We start from the raw sequence: 15,001 nt of genomic DNA on the forward strand, positions 1-15,001 counted from the left end.
CCTCTGCCTCCATAGTTTCCCTGGCTGCAGCTGCTTCTTTGAGCCTCATTTCTGCCTGCCACATCTGAAACGCGTCCTTTGCCTTCTCTGCCGCTTCCAGTCTGGCCAGTTCTAGTTTTGTAGCTGCCTCACTGCTAGTAATTTTCCTGCTTTCCTGTGCTTTTTTCCCTCACTCAAAATAAACAAACAGAAAATAACAAACCTGTGACCTCCCCCTGACTGTTCTTAGCCACTGCACTTAAGACTCACTTAAAATCACAAATATCAGTGCTTAAAGTGTGAACTTCACTTGGAGTAACAAGCCGCGCATACACCCTGCTCGCTGCGCCACTGTGATGTTCCCCTGGTGTTGTCTGGGAGCCGGCCTGACAGCCTGTGAGACCCCCCACTCCTGGGCTGTTCACACACAGCCTCTGGCATGTAACCTGCTCCCAGCTACTTGCAACTGAATGACACTAGTCAATATCTCCAGTCCCAGATGAAACCCTAGGAACCTCCATCTTGCAGCGCCCAGTTATGCCCGCTGGACACTGCAAGCTTATATGAGTTTGTCAATTTAACAAAGAAATTGATCTGTACCAGGCTTGTTACCCCAAAGAGAGTCTCTGACACGCTTCAAACCAAACGCACTGCTTCAGGTAGAATAAACAAACAGATCTATTAACTACAGAGATAGATTTTAAGTGATTACAAGTCAGAGCATAACAAGTCAGATTTGGTCGAATGAAATAAAAGCAAAACACATTCTAAGCTGATCTTAACACTTCCAGTGTCCTTACAAACTTAGATGCTTCTCACCACAGGCTGGCTGGTTGCCCTTCAGCCAGGCTCTCCCCTTTGATCAGCACTTCAGTCGCTTGGTGGTGGTGTCTGTAGATGTAGGTGGAAGAGAGAGAACAAGGCAAATGTCTCTCTGTTTTATCATGTTCTTTCTTCCCTCTTGGCTTTGCCATCGCCGCCCCCGAGTCAAGTGAGCATTACCTCATCACAGTCCCAAACTGACCAAAGGAAGCGGGGTGGGTGACTTGAACAGATCCTTTTGTTGCTGTCTAGGCCAGCATCCTTTGTTCCTGTGTGGCTGGGCTGAGTTTGTCTCATACCTGCCTTGATGAGGTGTGAACTGTCCCTCTGCTCTTGGAGAGTTTTTTCCTGGGTTTATTTTAAGCCATGAAGACACATTTTCAGCCTCATAACTATATACATGAAATTATAACCTATAACATCACTGTGACAACAATGCTCAGTGCATCATGAACTTTCCGAAGACACTCAACATGACAAAAATTTGCATTGATACCACACAATCATTTTACAAGAATGAACACGGGGGTGCTCGGTGTTCCCCCGAGGTACAGAGCATCACAGAGTGTCTGGGGATGGAGGGAGAGAGGGAGGTTGTGTCTGGATGGATAGATGGATGGGGGAAGGAGTGTCTGGGGATGGATGGATGGATGGATGGATAGAAGGAGTGTCTGGGAATGGCTGGAGCAATAGTAACAGTGCCTGCTGTCTCCTTCACACTCTGAAAGCCAGTCTGCACATCTTGTCAGGTATTTCCCAGCAGGCTGGAGGAGCTGGTTCCTCGAGGATTCCAGCTCTCTCGGCCAGTTGGGACCCTGATCTCTGGTGTCCCATGGGCCCCCAGCCAGTGAGGGTTCGGGAAGCTCCAGGCTCTCTGATGCTGGCCTTGTCTCTGAAGTCCACTTTCCCATCAGCTATGGGCAGGTTTGGCTCAGGGCCGGGGCAGGTTGCCTGGAAATACCTACTCACACTGCAAAGTGCACTTTAAATGGTCTCCCTGCCATCCAATCAGGGAGCTGACATGCCTCCACATGACTTCAATGGCTGGCCATGCATCATAAACCATGGAAGGCAACTAGCCAGTGGGATCGGTTTGCTAAAAAGACTCCATTGGCCGAAGCACCTCTCGCCAGTGTATGGGCGGAACTTGGAGCAGGCAGACCAATGAGAGGAGTTTGTGTTTGCAGCACACGTTCCTTGTAATGAAACTTCCTGCTGCTCTGCTGTGATGCCCCTCGGGCAGGAGCAGAGCCCAGAGTAGGGGCAAGGGAAGCATCTGAACTGCCAAAGGATCATGCTCCCATCCGCCCTCTCTTCAAGGCAGAGTCCAGCCTCAGCCCACATGCCGGGTCCCCAGGTCACAATGGCACCAAGACCACAGCTGAGAAAGCCAAAGGGCTATCATATGGCTACCTGGGCATCATCTCCATCAAAGCTCTGAGCCCACAGGGTCCTTGTCTCTCCAGCAGTGCTCTTCACCTAGCAGTCACAATGCAGGTGGCATATTAGCCTGGGGGAAACTGAGGCACAGAGAGTGAAAGCATCCCATGTGTCATTAACCCCTTTGCTGGAGTAGCCCTTGCTTTGTGGCTCTGGGCTCCGAAAGCACAGCTGGCAGGGAGGGGAGAGCAGGGAAACCAGGCTGAGCCATTCTCCCAACTTGCGGAGTCAGCACAGCAGGCCCTCGTTACCCATTGCCAGCCCAGCTGTGCACTGGGGCTGAAACAGGGCAAAGGTGACACACTCCCACTGGAGGTACAAAGGTTTCCCTCCAGCCACCTCTCCGAGGGGCTCGTCCCAGGAGAGCAAAACAGAGCTGACAGCCCTAGAGACCACTGGCCTCCATCCATGGGTCATGGGCAGCAGCAGGGCAAGGGTAACATGCTAAGTAGGTGTGTCACAGCCTCCTCTGCTAGCTGAACCATGCATAGGATAACAATCTACTCTTGCCAGCAGCTCAAGGAGTTGCTACTTTAGCTCAAGCAGCTGCTTGCAGCTGAGCTAAGCCCTAACAAAGTTGGATGTCTTAGATTCGTTGATTCCAAAGCCAGAAGAGACCAGTGTGATTATCTCATCTGATCCTCTGTATAGCACCAGCCAGAGACCTGCCCTAAAATAATGTCTAGCCCTGATCTTTTAGAAAAAGAGACAGTCTTGATTTAAGAATGGCCAGTGATGAATCCACCACGGCCCTGGGCAAATTGTTCCCATGGTTAATTACTGTCATTGGTACAAATGTCCACCTCGTTTCCAGTCAGGATTTGTCTAGCTTCAACTTCCAGCCCTTGGATCATGTTAGACCTTCCTCTGCTAGATCGAAGACCCAGGTTTAGGTTGGATATTAGAAAAAAAAATTCACTAGGAGGGTAGTGAAGCACTGGAATATGTTACCTAGGGAGGTGGTGGAATCTCCTTCCTTAGAGGTTTTTAAGGTCAAGCTTGACAAAGCCCTGGCTGGGATGATTTAGTTGGGGTTGGTCCTGCTTTGAGCAGAGGGGTTGGACTAGATACCTCCTGAGGTCCCTTCCAACCCTGATATTCTATGATTCTATTAAATATTTGTTCTCCGTGTAGGTACTGACAGACTGTGATCAAGTCACCCCTTCACCTCCTCCTTGTTAAGCTGAATAGATGGAGCTCCTTGAGTCTCTCACCATAAGGCAGGTTTCTAATTCTTTAATCATTCTTATGGTTCTTCTCTACCCCTCCTCCAATTTATCAACATCCTTCTAGAATTGTGGGCACCAGAACTGGGCACCGGATCCCAGCAGCACTCGCAACAAGGTCAAACACAGGGGTAAAATAACCTCTCTGCTCCTACCTGAGATTCCCCTGTTCAGGTACCCAAGGGTCTCTTTACCCCTTTTGGCCCCAGCATCACACAGGAAGCTCATGTTCAGCTGATTCTCCACCATGCCCCCTAAATCTGTTTCAGAGTCACTGCTTCCCAGGGTCCAGTCAGCCTGTCAGTACAGCCTGTGTGCTTTGTTCCCAGATGTGCATATTACCTGTCCTCTTTGTTATCTCCCACTCCTCCAGACTTTGGGTCAACCACAAGCTTCATCGGTTTCATCAGTTCATTAGTGATGATTTTATTTCCTCTGCCAGGTGATTAATAAAGATGTTAACTAGCCCAGGGCCAAGAACTGATCCCCGCAGGATCCCCACTGGAAACACGCCTGCTTGATGACCATGCCCCATTCACAGCTGCATTTTGAGACCTCTCAGTTACTCAGTTTTAATCCATTTCACATGGGCCATGTTATTTTGATACAGGAATCCCCTATTATTACGGCAGCTGAGGTCAGGGCTCACAGTCTGAACAGACACAGAAGAAACGGGGATCCCGACAGGGGAGTGATTTGTCTGGGCCAGTAGTGGGGCCAGGACTAGAATCCAGCTTTCCTAACTCCTGATCCAGCTCCTCGCCTCCCTGGTGAGATGCTTGCTGATATTTGGTCTCCACAGCGGAGCTGCCAACCCCCAAACACCAGCTCTTCCCCGTCCCCAGTTTGTATCGAGGCTGGGGTCTGCCCTATAGTAACACTCCCATCTCGGGATCCACACTCAGGGTCATCGCCCCCATTTCACTGATGGAGAAACTGAGGAATGGAGTGGCAGGAGACTCTGCCCGGCAGCCTCATACGCAGAGTCACTAGGGGGCTATGTGAATCCACGGCCGATTTACTCCAGCTCAGCGAACCCCTTTCGAAGGCTGCTGTGTGGGTCCCTATCAGGATTAGCTGGACTTGAATCCCAAAGGGTTGGAGCCTGGGACAAGCAGGAGGGACGAGGCCACACCTGCCAGTGCACAGGTGCTCACTCCCTGCAGTTAAATGGCGAGCAATTCACTCCAGGCAAAAGCCCCCACCAGGGCCTAGGAGGCTTGTGGGTAAAACTCAGGGGTTTAGGCACTTCTACAACCTCACTAGGCACCTCTTCAGGTGCCTTTGCACCTCCTGGCCCAGATCTCCTGCCAGCCCTTTCTTTGGCTGACCTATGAGAGTGGGTCCTTCATCCCCCTCCTCATTTTTGTCCCAATGACCCTGCCCCTCGGGACCTTGGCACCAGCGTGCCACTACGGGGCTGCTTCAGAGGTAGGTGCAAAAAATGTCCCTTGGACTAGCCCGCCCATAGGGCACTGTCCTTCCTGAGCCTGTCTCAGAGCAGTGCCTAGATGTGTGCCCACTCCAGAGCATCAGTCCCTGGCACAAGCGATTCCTTCGCCGCCGTCCCCGACCGCCGGTGCATCGTACGGATTCCTCACCACTGGGGCTGGCTTCCAGGCGCCTTTTTTAATGATAATTAATTAACGACCCTCATTTGCATGGGGCTCGTTTCCTTGGTGCCATATAATTACAAGGCAGCTGCAGTAGGTTAGCGAAGCGTCCTGTGTAGAGACACTAACTCCCCTTTCCAGAGCTCCTTGTCAAGCCCACGCCAGGGATAACTGGCAAGGAGGTGGGCCCCGAGTATCTAGCCACCCGCAATGGAGATGGGAGGGGATCATCTAGGAAACAGGAGGAGGGGGTAGGGAGGGCAGGGCAGCACTTTCTCTTATCACCGAGCACCTAGAGCAGGGCTCTCAGAGATTCCAAACCCAGACGGGATCATGGTGATTATCTCGTCTGACCCCCTGTATAGCACTGGCCAGAGACCTGCACCAGTCATTCCTAGCGCTGAGCTGTTAGAAAAACGCCCCACCATGATTTAAAAATTGTCAGTGATGGAGATTCCACAACGACCCTGGGTAAATTGTTCCTGTGGTTAATTTCTGTCACTGGTAAAAATTTACACCTTATTTCCAGTATGAATGTGTCTAGCTTCAACTTTCAGGCATTGGATCGTGTGAGATCTTCCTCTGCAAGGCTGAAGAGCCCAGTATGAAATCTTTGTTTCCCCTGTAGGTACGGCTAGTCTGGGATCAAGTCACTTGACCTTCTCTTTGTAAGCTAAATAGACTGAGCTCCCTGAGTCACGTTTTCTAATCCTTTAATCATTCTCGTGGCTCTTCTCTGCTCCCTCTCCAATTTACCAACATCCTCCTTGAATTGTGGGCACCAGAACTGGACACAGGATCCCAGCAGCGCTCGCACCAGTGGCAAAGAGAGAGGGAAAATCACCTCTCTGCTGCTCGAGATTCCTCCGCTTGTGCATCCCAGGATCTCATTAGCCCATTTGGCCACAGAGCTGCACTGGAAGCTCATGTTCAGCTGATTCTCTACCACACCTCCCAAATCTGTTTCCAGGGTCCAGTCCCCCAGCCCATCAGTACCACCTGCATGTTTTGTTCCCAGAGGTGCACATTTACATTTAGTCCAATTAAAGTGCATACTGTTTGCTTGTGCCCAGCTTACCAAGTGATGCAGCTCGTTCTATATCCGTGACTGGTCCTCTTTGTTATTTCCCACTCCCCTCGTTCTTGTGTCATCTGCAAACTTTATCAGAGATGATTTTAGGTTTTCTTCTAGGTCATTATTATCAAAATGTTCAATAGCGGGAGGCCAAGAACTGATCCCCACGGGGGAAACATGCCCACTCTAAGATGATTCCCCATTTACAATTATGTTTGAGACTTTTCAGTTACCCAGTTTTTAATCCATTGAATGTGCACCATGTTCATTTTATATCTGTCTAGTTTTTTAATCAAAATGTCATGCGCTACCAAGTCACATGCCTTGCACAAGTCTAAGTATATTATATCACCATATTACCTTTATCAATCAAACTTGTAATCTCCTCAAAAGAAAACATATCAAGTTTGTTTGATGGGATCTATTGTCCATAAACCCCTGCAGATTCGCATTAATTATATGACCTTCCTTTAATTCCAGTCAAAGCCCATATCAGCTGCTCCATTATCTTCCCAGGATCAAGGTCAGAATCACAGGCTTATAGTCACTTGGGTCATTCCCTTTACCCTTTCATAGTATTGGCACAACATCAGCTTTCTTCCAGTTTTCTGGAACTTCCCCAGGGCTCCAAGACTTATTGAAAATCAATATTAGCAGTTCCACTTGCTCCTCAGTCAGCTCTTTTAAAACTCTCGGATGCAAGCTGTCTGGAGCTATTCATTTTAAAAGGGGCAACTTTAGTAACTGCTGTTTAACATCCTCATGAGATAGCAGTGCCACGGAAAGAGTATTATCATAGGATGTGACTACATCACATTTTTCCCCAAATACAGAACAGAAATATATATTGAACTCTTCTGCTTTTTCATTGATAGGTCTGCCATTGCTATCTAGTAATATACTTTTAATAAATCCTTATTCCTGCCCTTAACTCTGCAGCCCACAGCTCTTGCTTTGCTTCATTGGGCTGGGTGCTGCACAGACAAGTCAGTGGCAGAGCCAGGAATAGAACCCAGAAGTCCTGTTCTGACCAGCAAAGCACATTTCCCTCCCAAGCTCCAGGCAGAAGCCAAGAGTCCTGATTCCTCTCTTCCCTCACAGGACCCCACTCCTGAACCCAGGAGTCCAGACACATTGTCCCCTACTCTAATCACTAGCACCTCGTCCCTAAGGGCTCACAGTGTGAATAAACAAGGCGGGGGGTGGGGGGAGAAGAGAGAGAAAAAGGCAAGTGGCAGAGCTGGGACTAGAACGAAGGTTCTTGTCATCCTAGGCCAGGGTGCTACATATAGACCAGGGAATCTCTCTGAAACATTAGCCAGCAGGGGTAGAAGAGCTGCCCTTCCCCCATCTGCACTGCTGTTTGAAGCTCTGACCCTTCGCTGGCGCCCTCTAGGGGACGAATCTGTAACAGCAGCCATCACCTCTGGCTCAGTGAGACCCCCTTGCTGCAGCCCAGGATGGGGACCTGGAGCAGGGACATGCACCTCCCCACACCCTCTCCCCAGCAGGAGCTCTTGAGTCTCTACCGTGATGGCAGGAATATAATGACTCTCGTTAAACAGGGACCTGGGCCTGCAGCGCTGGCCTTGTGGCCCATGCCTGGTGCACTGTGGGTACTGGACGCCTCTCTCAGGTTATATTTTAGCAGCTCCTTTGCCCTGCACTGACATTCTCGGGAGGAAATTGGCTCAGAAAAGGCTGTTTGGCCACAAAGCCGCTGGCACGGCAGGAATAATCAGAGGACAGGAGAGAGAGGCCCGAACCCCCAGCGGGGACAATAGCTGACTTATTCAGGGCTGGCTTATCCTGTACACAACTCATTATGGCAGTGGCGGGGGGGGGGGTGGCGAGAAGGAGTCAGCATAGGTGAGTCAGAGGCGGGTGAGTTTAAGGAAGCGCTGAGAAATTCCCAGCAAAAGGTCATTAATGTGCTGGAGCTGGATAGGCACAGGAGAAGGTCGGGGGGTGAGGGGAGGTGACAGAAAAAAGAAAGATCTCACAAGGCCAAATCCTGCTGCGGTGCATCTGTATCAGACGCTGCGGGTTTGCACCTGGGGGAGCTGATGCCAGCCAGGGTTAAATCTCTTCACTGGAATATTCGTGTTCTAGTCATTTCAAGGGCGTTAAGGAAGCATAGCAGCCTTGCAGTTCATTGGTCCATCCAGTCCAGTCTCCCGCCAATAGTTTATGCTTCAGAAGAAAGTAGGAAGTTCCCCAGTCGAGCAATGGTTGGTGACGTTCCTGCCTGACCCCACCCAGCAGTGATGAGTTGATGCCCTGGAGCATGAGATCTGATTAATCCTCCTCAGGCTGAGCAGCTACCAGTGCTATTATTGGACATGGTCTGCTGCAGCAGTGAGTTCCACAGATTGGTCCCCTGCTATTCCCTAGTGATGCACCTGGCAGTCATGTCATCATGTGGCGCCTTCTTCTTGTATGCTGATGAGATGCCGGGTTGGAATTGATCCAATGGACACTTAGGCACAGCTAATAATAATTCTTTGCCTTTCCTTATTGAAGGACTCTGAGCATTTGACAGATGTGATGGGTGCAAATTCTCAGCACCTAGGGTTGAGAGGAGTGAGGCAGAAAGGTGAAGTGACTTGTCCCAGATCACTAGTAAGCAGAGATGGGAGCAGAACGCAGGAGTCCTCTAGTCAGTAGATCCTGCCATCCTCCCAGAGCCAGGAATAGAACCAGGCCAGTAAACCCACTTCCCCTGTCACCCCTGCTTTTCCATCTAGGTCACACTCTCCTCACAGAGGTGGTACTAAAACCCAGGAATCCTGACACCCTGGCCCCTGCTCCAGTCCGTGGTAACTCTCCTGTTAGCAGCCACATTGCAATGCTGCTGGGCAGTTCTGGGGTGCTCCATGGCCGTCAGCAGCAGCCCCCACACAGAGACTTGAGCTGCTCTCTACCCTAGGCCAGGCCGCGTGGGCGTGAAATGCCGCCTGTCCACATTCCATGTGGGCAGACACCCCATGAGTCTCACTCGCCTGGGCCAGCCACACTGAACTGCTGTCATTTCCTGCTGCATGGGGCATTTCCCTTGTCCACGTCCTACCCTGTGAGGGCTTTGGTAGCTGAGACCAAGTGCGCGGGGGCCATGGGGCAGCAGCTGGGAGCAGCTCTTAGGGAGCGAGGGGTGCTGGTCCGAGATGGGGGATTGGAGCAGGGCAGGGTGCCTGGTTTTGCTTTTCACGTACCCACATGCAGAGAAGATCTGAATACTGCTCCCCAGAGACAGGGAATAGGGGAGCAGGCCGGGAGGTAGAAAGGGGAGATTGGGACCTTCTGTTCTCCCAGCCTCCTGACACCAGCACAATGAGACTGAATGGTGGGAAATTCACAGTCAATGCGAGGAAACACACTGGGAGCTTGGCCTGTGGAACTCTCTGCCACAGGGAGCCGCAGAGACCAGGAGCTTCACAAGAGCTGAGCAGGAACTGGACAGCTTGACTCTCTGGCATGATCAGTATGAATGATGACATCCTGCTTCAGCACACGAGCCCTGTTAGGGCTCAGGGGGAGACCTCATGTAGGGGGCAGGGTCCATGGGCCACTGGACTGACCAGGCCTCAAGTCTGAACCAGTTAGCAACATTGTCTGCAGGAAGCGATGCCTGCAGCTCAGGGGAAGCCAGCCAAAGCCGCAGGTGTGTGGAAGCCCCAGGCTGGATGGCCCAGCACTGCCCATCCCAATGGCCCTCTGGCATGCTGAACTCCACAGCATCTCCAGCCTCAGGATCAGGGCATAGGGCACAGGGCAGCTAATGCCCTTGGGGTGACGGGGGTCCCTCCAAAGGCAGGGGAAATAGGGGCAAGGTGGGGTCTACCGGGGGACAGGTTAACAGCATCAGCACTCGCTGTGGCATGTCCTGGGAGCAGGCAGGTCGTGGGGTGGGGGCGTGGGCAGCGGTAGGGAAAGTGAGAGAACATGGGGTGAAGAGCAGAGAGACATAGTCCCCTCGTGTATGTGTCTGTGGTGTATACGGCTGCAGGGGAGAGAGAGTGTGTGTGTGCATGAGCCTGCAGTGCTGTGTGTGTGTGTGCACATGTACTTTATGTGTGTGTACTCTGTGTATGTGTGTGCTATGTGTGTACTCTGGGTGTACTCTGTGTTTGTCTGTGTACTCTGTGTGTCTGTGTGCTGTGTATGCGCATACTGTGTGCATGAGCCTTCAGTACTGCGTGTGTGTGCTGGGTGTCTACTCTGTGTGTGTGTGTGTGCATGCTAGGTGTGTACTCTGGTGTGTTTGTGTGTCTACTGTGTGCATGAGCCTGCAGGAGTGGGTGTTTATGTGTGGAAGCGAGTGCCCAGGTGTGCATGTCAGTGTGTGAGCAGCAGGGGGGTGACGTGTGTGCCAGGGTGGGCGGATGTGCGGGGAGACCAGCAGGGGGCGCGCAGTACAACAGGGACAGCCCGGGGGTATGTGGCGGCCTGTCCGGGCCCAGCCGGCCTTCCTGCCAGGTCTGGCTGGGCGCTCAGGCAAAGGGAGGCAGGTGGACAAAGGAAGGAAAATCAGCAGCTGACTCTTGCGACAGAGGGTTTCTGCCTTCCCCACGAGCTCTTGGTTCCCGGCCTCAAACTCATGAATTTCCCCCCATTTAAAATGGACACCAGCTCCCCTTTCCGTCCATGGGGCTGAAGCCAAATGACCCTCAATCAAGATGGCCACCACCACTTCCCTACATTCTGGGCACATGAAAGTGAGGCTGCCCCTACTAAAGATGGCCACCATCATGCTTTCAATGGACCAGAAGCCAGGCTGTGGCCGGGGGGCTGGAGACAGCCCAGCCCTGAGGCCAGGACAGGGTGGGAGAAGGCGCCCTCTGAGAAGAAGGTGGGTGGCCAGATGCCCTCTGAGAAGAACAGAACTGCCCCACGAGCTGAACGAGATGTGGCTCTGCCTCCATCCTGCAAGGCATCCTGGGTAAAACTAGGAGCGAGCGGGGCAGGGAAAAAGTGCGGGAGGGAAATTCTGCCTCCAGTGCCTGCCTGCGAAGCGGGGGCAATGGCAGCCCCAGGTGGGCCCAGCTGAGGACTGAGATGGACATAGCAGCCTGGAATGATGGGGGAGCAGCACCCCCTGGCCATGGTGGCACCAGCTAAGTCATGCAGGGCACCATGAAAGCCTTTGTCTCTCCCACTGCCCATCAGCCAGCCTCCTCTCCTGCCCTCAGAGGCAGCATAGCCTGGTGGGGCATGCCAGACCTGGGTGCTATGCCCGGCCCTGCTGCTGACCGTGGGGCAGTCCTGGCCCCGCTCAGTGCCTCAGTTTCCCCTCCCACCCTTTGTCTATTCAGCCAGTAAGCTCCTCGGGGCAGCACCTGGCACACCAGGGCCCAGTCTCTTAGGTCCTACTCGGGCAGAAATAATCCCAGGAAAGGGCCCCACTCAACAAAACAAGAGCCAACGGCTGGAAGTCGAGGCTGGACAAATTCAGACTGGAAATTGGGAGGCAGCTCAATTGCCGCATCGGCTTCCCCAGGACATGGGTGGAGATCTCCCAGGCCTGGTGCTGCACAGGCTGGATCACAACAGGCCTGTCCAGCCCACGACACTCGGCGCACTCCCCTGCCGCGGTGGGTGGGCGATCTGGCAGCTCCGGCTCCTGGCGAGCACCGGGCCCGGCTGCATTGCACGGCTGCTGAGTGATACATGGCAGCCAGAGCCTCCTGTCAGCGCCTGACAGGCAGAAGATAAACAGCCCCCTGTTAAATCTCACTTAATGCTGATGTTTATAAATTTATTCGGCTTGTGTTTACTGAGTCGAGAGAATGCGGCTAATAACATAACGTGCTTCATCTCATAGGGCCCTGCTAATGAGAATGCAAAGTGCAGCTTAATTTTTTTTTCCCCATTTGCTATTTTATTTGGGGGGTGGGGGATTGTTGGGGATTTTATTCTGTTGTGAAGCTGCCGGAAACTTCTCCGTTCCGGCAGAGCCCCAGGTACCCGGTTAGCCTGGCAGAGCCTGTGCTGGGGCAGCGCGTGGCTTGCACCCGCTGAGCAGGGTGGGGTTTGATCAGTCTCTGGATGCTTTGGAGCAAGGGTGCGGGGGGGACGACTTCTTGATGCGCTGGGGGGGGCCTCTCAGATAAGGAGTCGGTCTGGATTCCTGAGGGAGGGGCAGTCTGGGCTGGTGAGCAGAGCACCAGGCTGGGACTCAGGAGAACCAGGGTTCTAATCCTGGGTGACCATATGCAAATCCATCCTGCTGTGTGCCCCCGTTTCCCCTCCTGCTCTGTGTCTGTCTTGGCTTTGTACAGGGTGAGCTTTGGGGCTGGGGAGCAGGGCCAGTCTCTGTCCATGTGTCTACAGCACCTTGGCTTTACTGGGGACTGCTTGCTCCCTGGCCTGGCGCATCTCAGCTGGGGGGCCCGACATCTGAGTTGTGGCTGGAATCCAGAGCACGGCTTGTCCCCTCCCAAGGATTCAACAGTTGCCTTGTTCTGAGAGCATTGATTCTTCTGCCCATGGAAGTGTGGGGAGCTGGGCAGAACTGTGGGGGAGCCCATGGCTGGAGTTGCTGTGGGTTGGGAGTGAGGAGCACTGGCAGAAGCGGGGGGAGCCTCAGGCTGGGACAGCAGGGGGCTGTGGGTTGGGTCAGCTGGAGTTTGGCTTTGAAAACATGGCCCAACCAGACTAGTAGAAGGAAGGAGCCAGGACTCCTGGGTTCTCTCTCCAGATCTGTAGTGGTTAGAGCAGGGGGCTGGGTTCTGTGACTGCCATCACAGCTCTGTGCCTCTCTTTTCCCAATCCATGAAGTTGGGAGGATGGGGCTGACCCACTTCTCTGTGAGGCTGGGACAAAAGGGTGATGTTAGTAAAACCCTTGGGGATCTGGGGACACCACTATAAAATGGCACATAAGCCCCTCTTGAAACTGGACTAGAACCCAGGAGCCTGGGCTCCCACCCCCCTGCTCTAACCCACTAGGCCTCATTCCTCTCCCAGAGCTGGGGAGAGAATCCAGGAGTCCTGGCTCCTCAGTCACCCATGCTGCCTTCCTTTCCAGGCAGGCCACTTTGCTCTGCCCTGGCTGGGGCTAGCTGTACTGCATGCTGGGAATCCTCTCTGCTGGGCTGCCAGCGTGTGTGCCCCTTGCTCTTTGGGGAGGGAGCTGAGCTGGGGGGGTCCAGCCTCCACTTTGTTCTCCCGTCCCCTCCCACTTCCTCTGCCCAGCTGCCCCCTGCGACCTTTCCCCACCCCCAGGATGTCCCTCAAAGGCCCGGGGGCTGGTTAATGGCTGGGCTGCAGGGCGCTCACAAAGCCGCCTAAAGCCTTTGTGCGGCCAACAATGGCCAGCGCTGCAGCCATGGCACCGCCGCACTGCTGTCTGGCAGCCAGCGTTGCCGTGGCGAAGGGGGGAGGGGGCTGCTCCCATCCCTCCTGGGGCTAGTGAGTCCCGGGCAGGTTGGGGCATTCCCTGGCACAGAGCTGCGCCCTGCATGGCACGAGGAGGCTGGGCATGGAGAAGGCACCAGGAGAGATCCCGACAGAGAGACTCTTACAGATAGAGGATCCCATAAAGAGAGACTCATAGATGGATCCTCTGTAGATGGATTCACCAATAGAGAGAGTTTATAGAGATCCACAATCAATTATCTACCTAGATTCCCTGGTAGATAGCGCCTCCTCAAAAACAATATCTAGATCGACAGCAGCTGCCCTAGAGATCGCAAGCACCGTAGGGTGGATCCTTGTGGGATTCCTCATCCCAGGAGGTGGTTTCCGGAAGGTTCTCCTCAGTATTTGTTACCGAAACCCTGGCAGAAGGAGCAGGGCGGAAGGGAGGAGAGTGTGAACGAACCCAGGAGTCCGGGCAGCTCAATCAGCTCAGCCCTGGCTGCAGTGGGCACATGGCACTCAGAGATGGCTCCTCTCAGCCCAGAGATGGCTCAGCCCCACCCTGGGGTGCCATCTGCACCCACCCTCCCACACACACACACAGAGCGGGTGAAGGAGCTCAGGCCCAGAGCCTTGCCGGGAAGTTCTCATGGCCCAGCTCTGGGGAAGAAGCAGAGGGTACGGTGCTGCGAGGAGCAGAGGTCATTGGGGTGAGGGGAGATGGGAGGAGGGTGGGCATTGGGGGTGACATTGAAGTTTGTGGGCTGTGGGGCACCATGGAGTGTTGTTCATACCGCTGCAGATGCCTCAGTGGAGGTGGCTCTCAGGCCCCCCAGCGCTGCTGGAGCTAGCGGAGCGTTGCCAGCAGATTGAGGGATGTGATCATTCCCTTCTATTCGGCATTGATGAGGTCTCATCTGGAGTACTGTGTCCAGTTTGGGGTCCCACACTACAACAAAGATGTGGAAAAATTGGAAAGAGTCCAGCGGAGGGCAACAAAAATGATTAGGGGGCTGGAGTACATGACTTATAAGGAGAGGCTGAGGGAACTGGGATTGTTTAGTCTGCAGAAGAGAAGAATGAGGCAGGATTTAATTAGCCTTCAACTACTACCTGAAAGGGGGTTCCAAAGAGGATGGATCTAGACTGTTCTCAGTGGTACCAGATGACAGAACAAGGAGCAATGGTCTCAAGTTGCAGTGGAGGAGGTCTAGGTTGGATATCAGGAAACGCTATTTCACTAGGAGGGTGGTGAAGCACTGGAATGGGTTACCTAGGGAGATGGTGGAATCTCCTTCCTTAGAGGTTTTTAAGGTCAGGCTTGACAAAGCCCTGGCTGGGATGATTTAGTTGGGGTTGGTCCTGCTCTGAGCCAGGGGGTTGGACTAGATACCTCCTGAGGTCCCTTCCAACCCTGATATTCTATGATTCTATGAGTAGTAGGTTGTTCTCTTGAGGTGTCCCAGACACATACCTTACAAGCATGTT

General features: G+C 53.2%; 2 protein-coding genes across 2 annotated transcripts in view; one reads left to right on the plus strand and one right to left on the minus strand.

The window, feature by feature from the left end:
• Positions 1–3,716, minus strand: part of PAX8 (paired box 8) — a 54,317-nt gene extending 50,601 nt beyond the window's left edge. The window contains exon 1 of the mRNA XM_032790358.1: positions 3,623–3,716. Within this exon, the coding sequence (XP_032646249.1) occupies positions 3,623–3,716 (94 nt within the window). The remainder of the gene's footprint in view (positions 1–3,622) is intronic.
• The window catches only part of C2H2orf68 (chromosome 2 C2orf68 homolog), a 181,356-nt gene that overhangs the window by 65,085 nt on the left and 101,270 nt on the right, over positions 1–15,001 (plus strand). The window lies entirely within an intron of this gene.

The sequence above is a fragment of the Chelonoidis abingdonii genome, chromosome 2 (genome assembly GCF_003597395.2).
Source record: "Chelonoidis abingdonii isolate Lonesome George chromosome 2, CheloAbing_2.0, whole genome shotgun sequence".
Lineage (NCBI taxonomy): Eukaryota > Metazoa > Chordata > Testudines > Testudinidae > Chelonoidis > Chelonoidis abingdonii.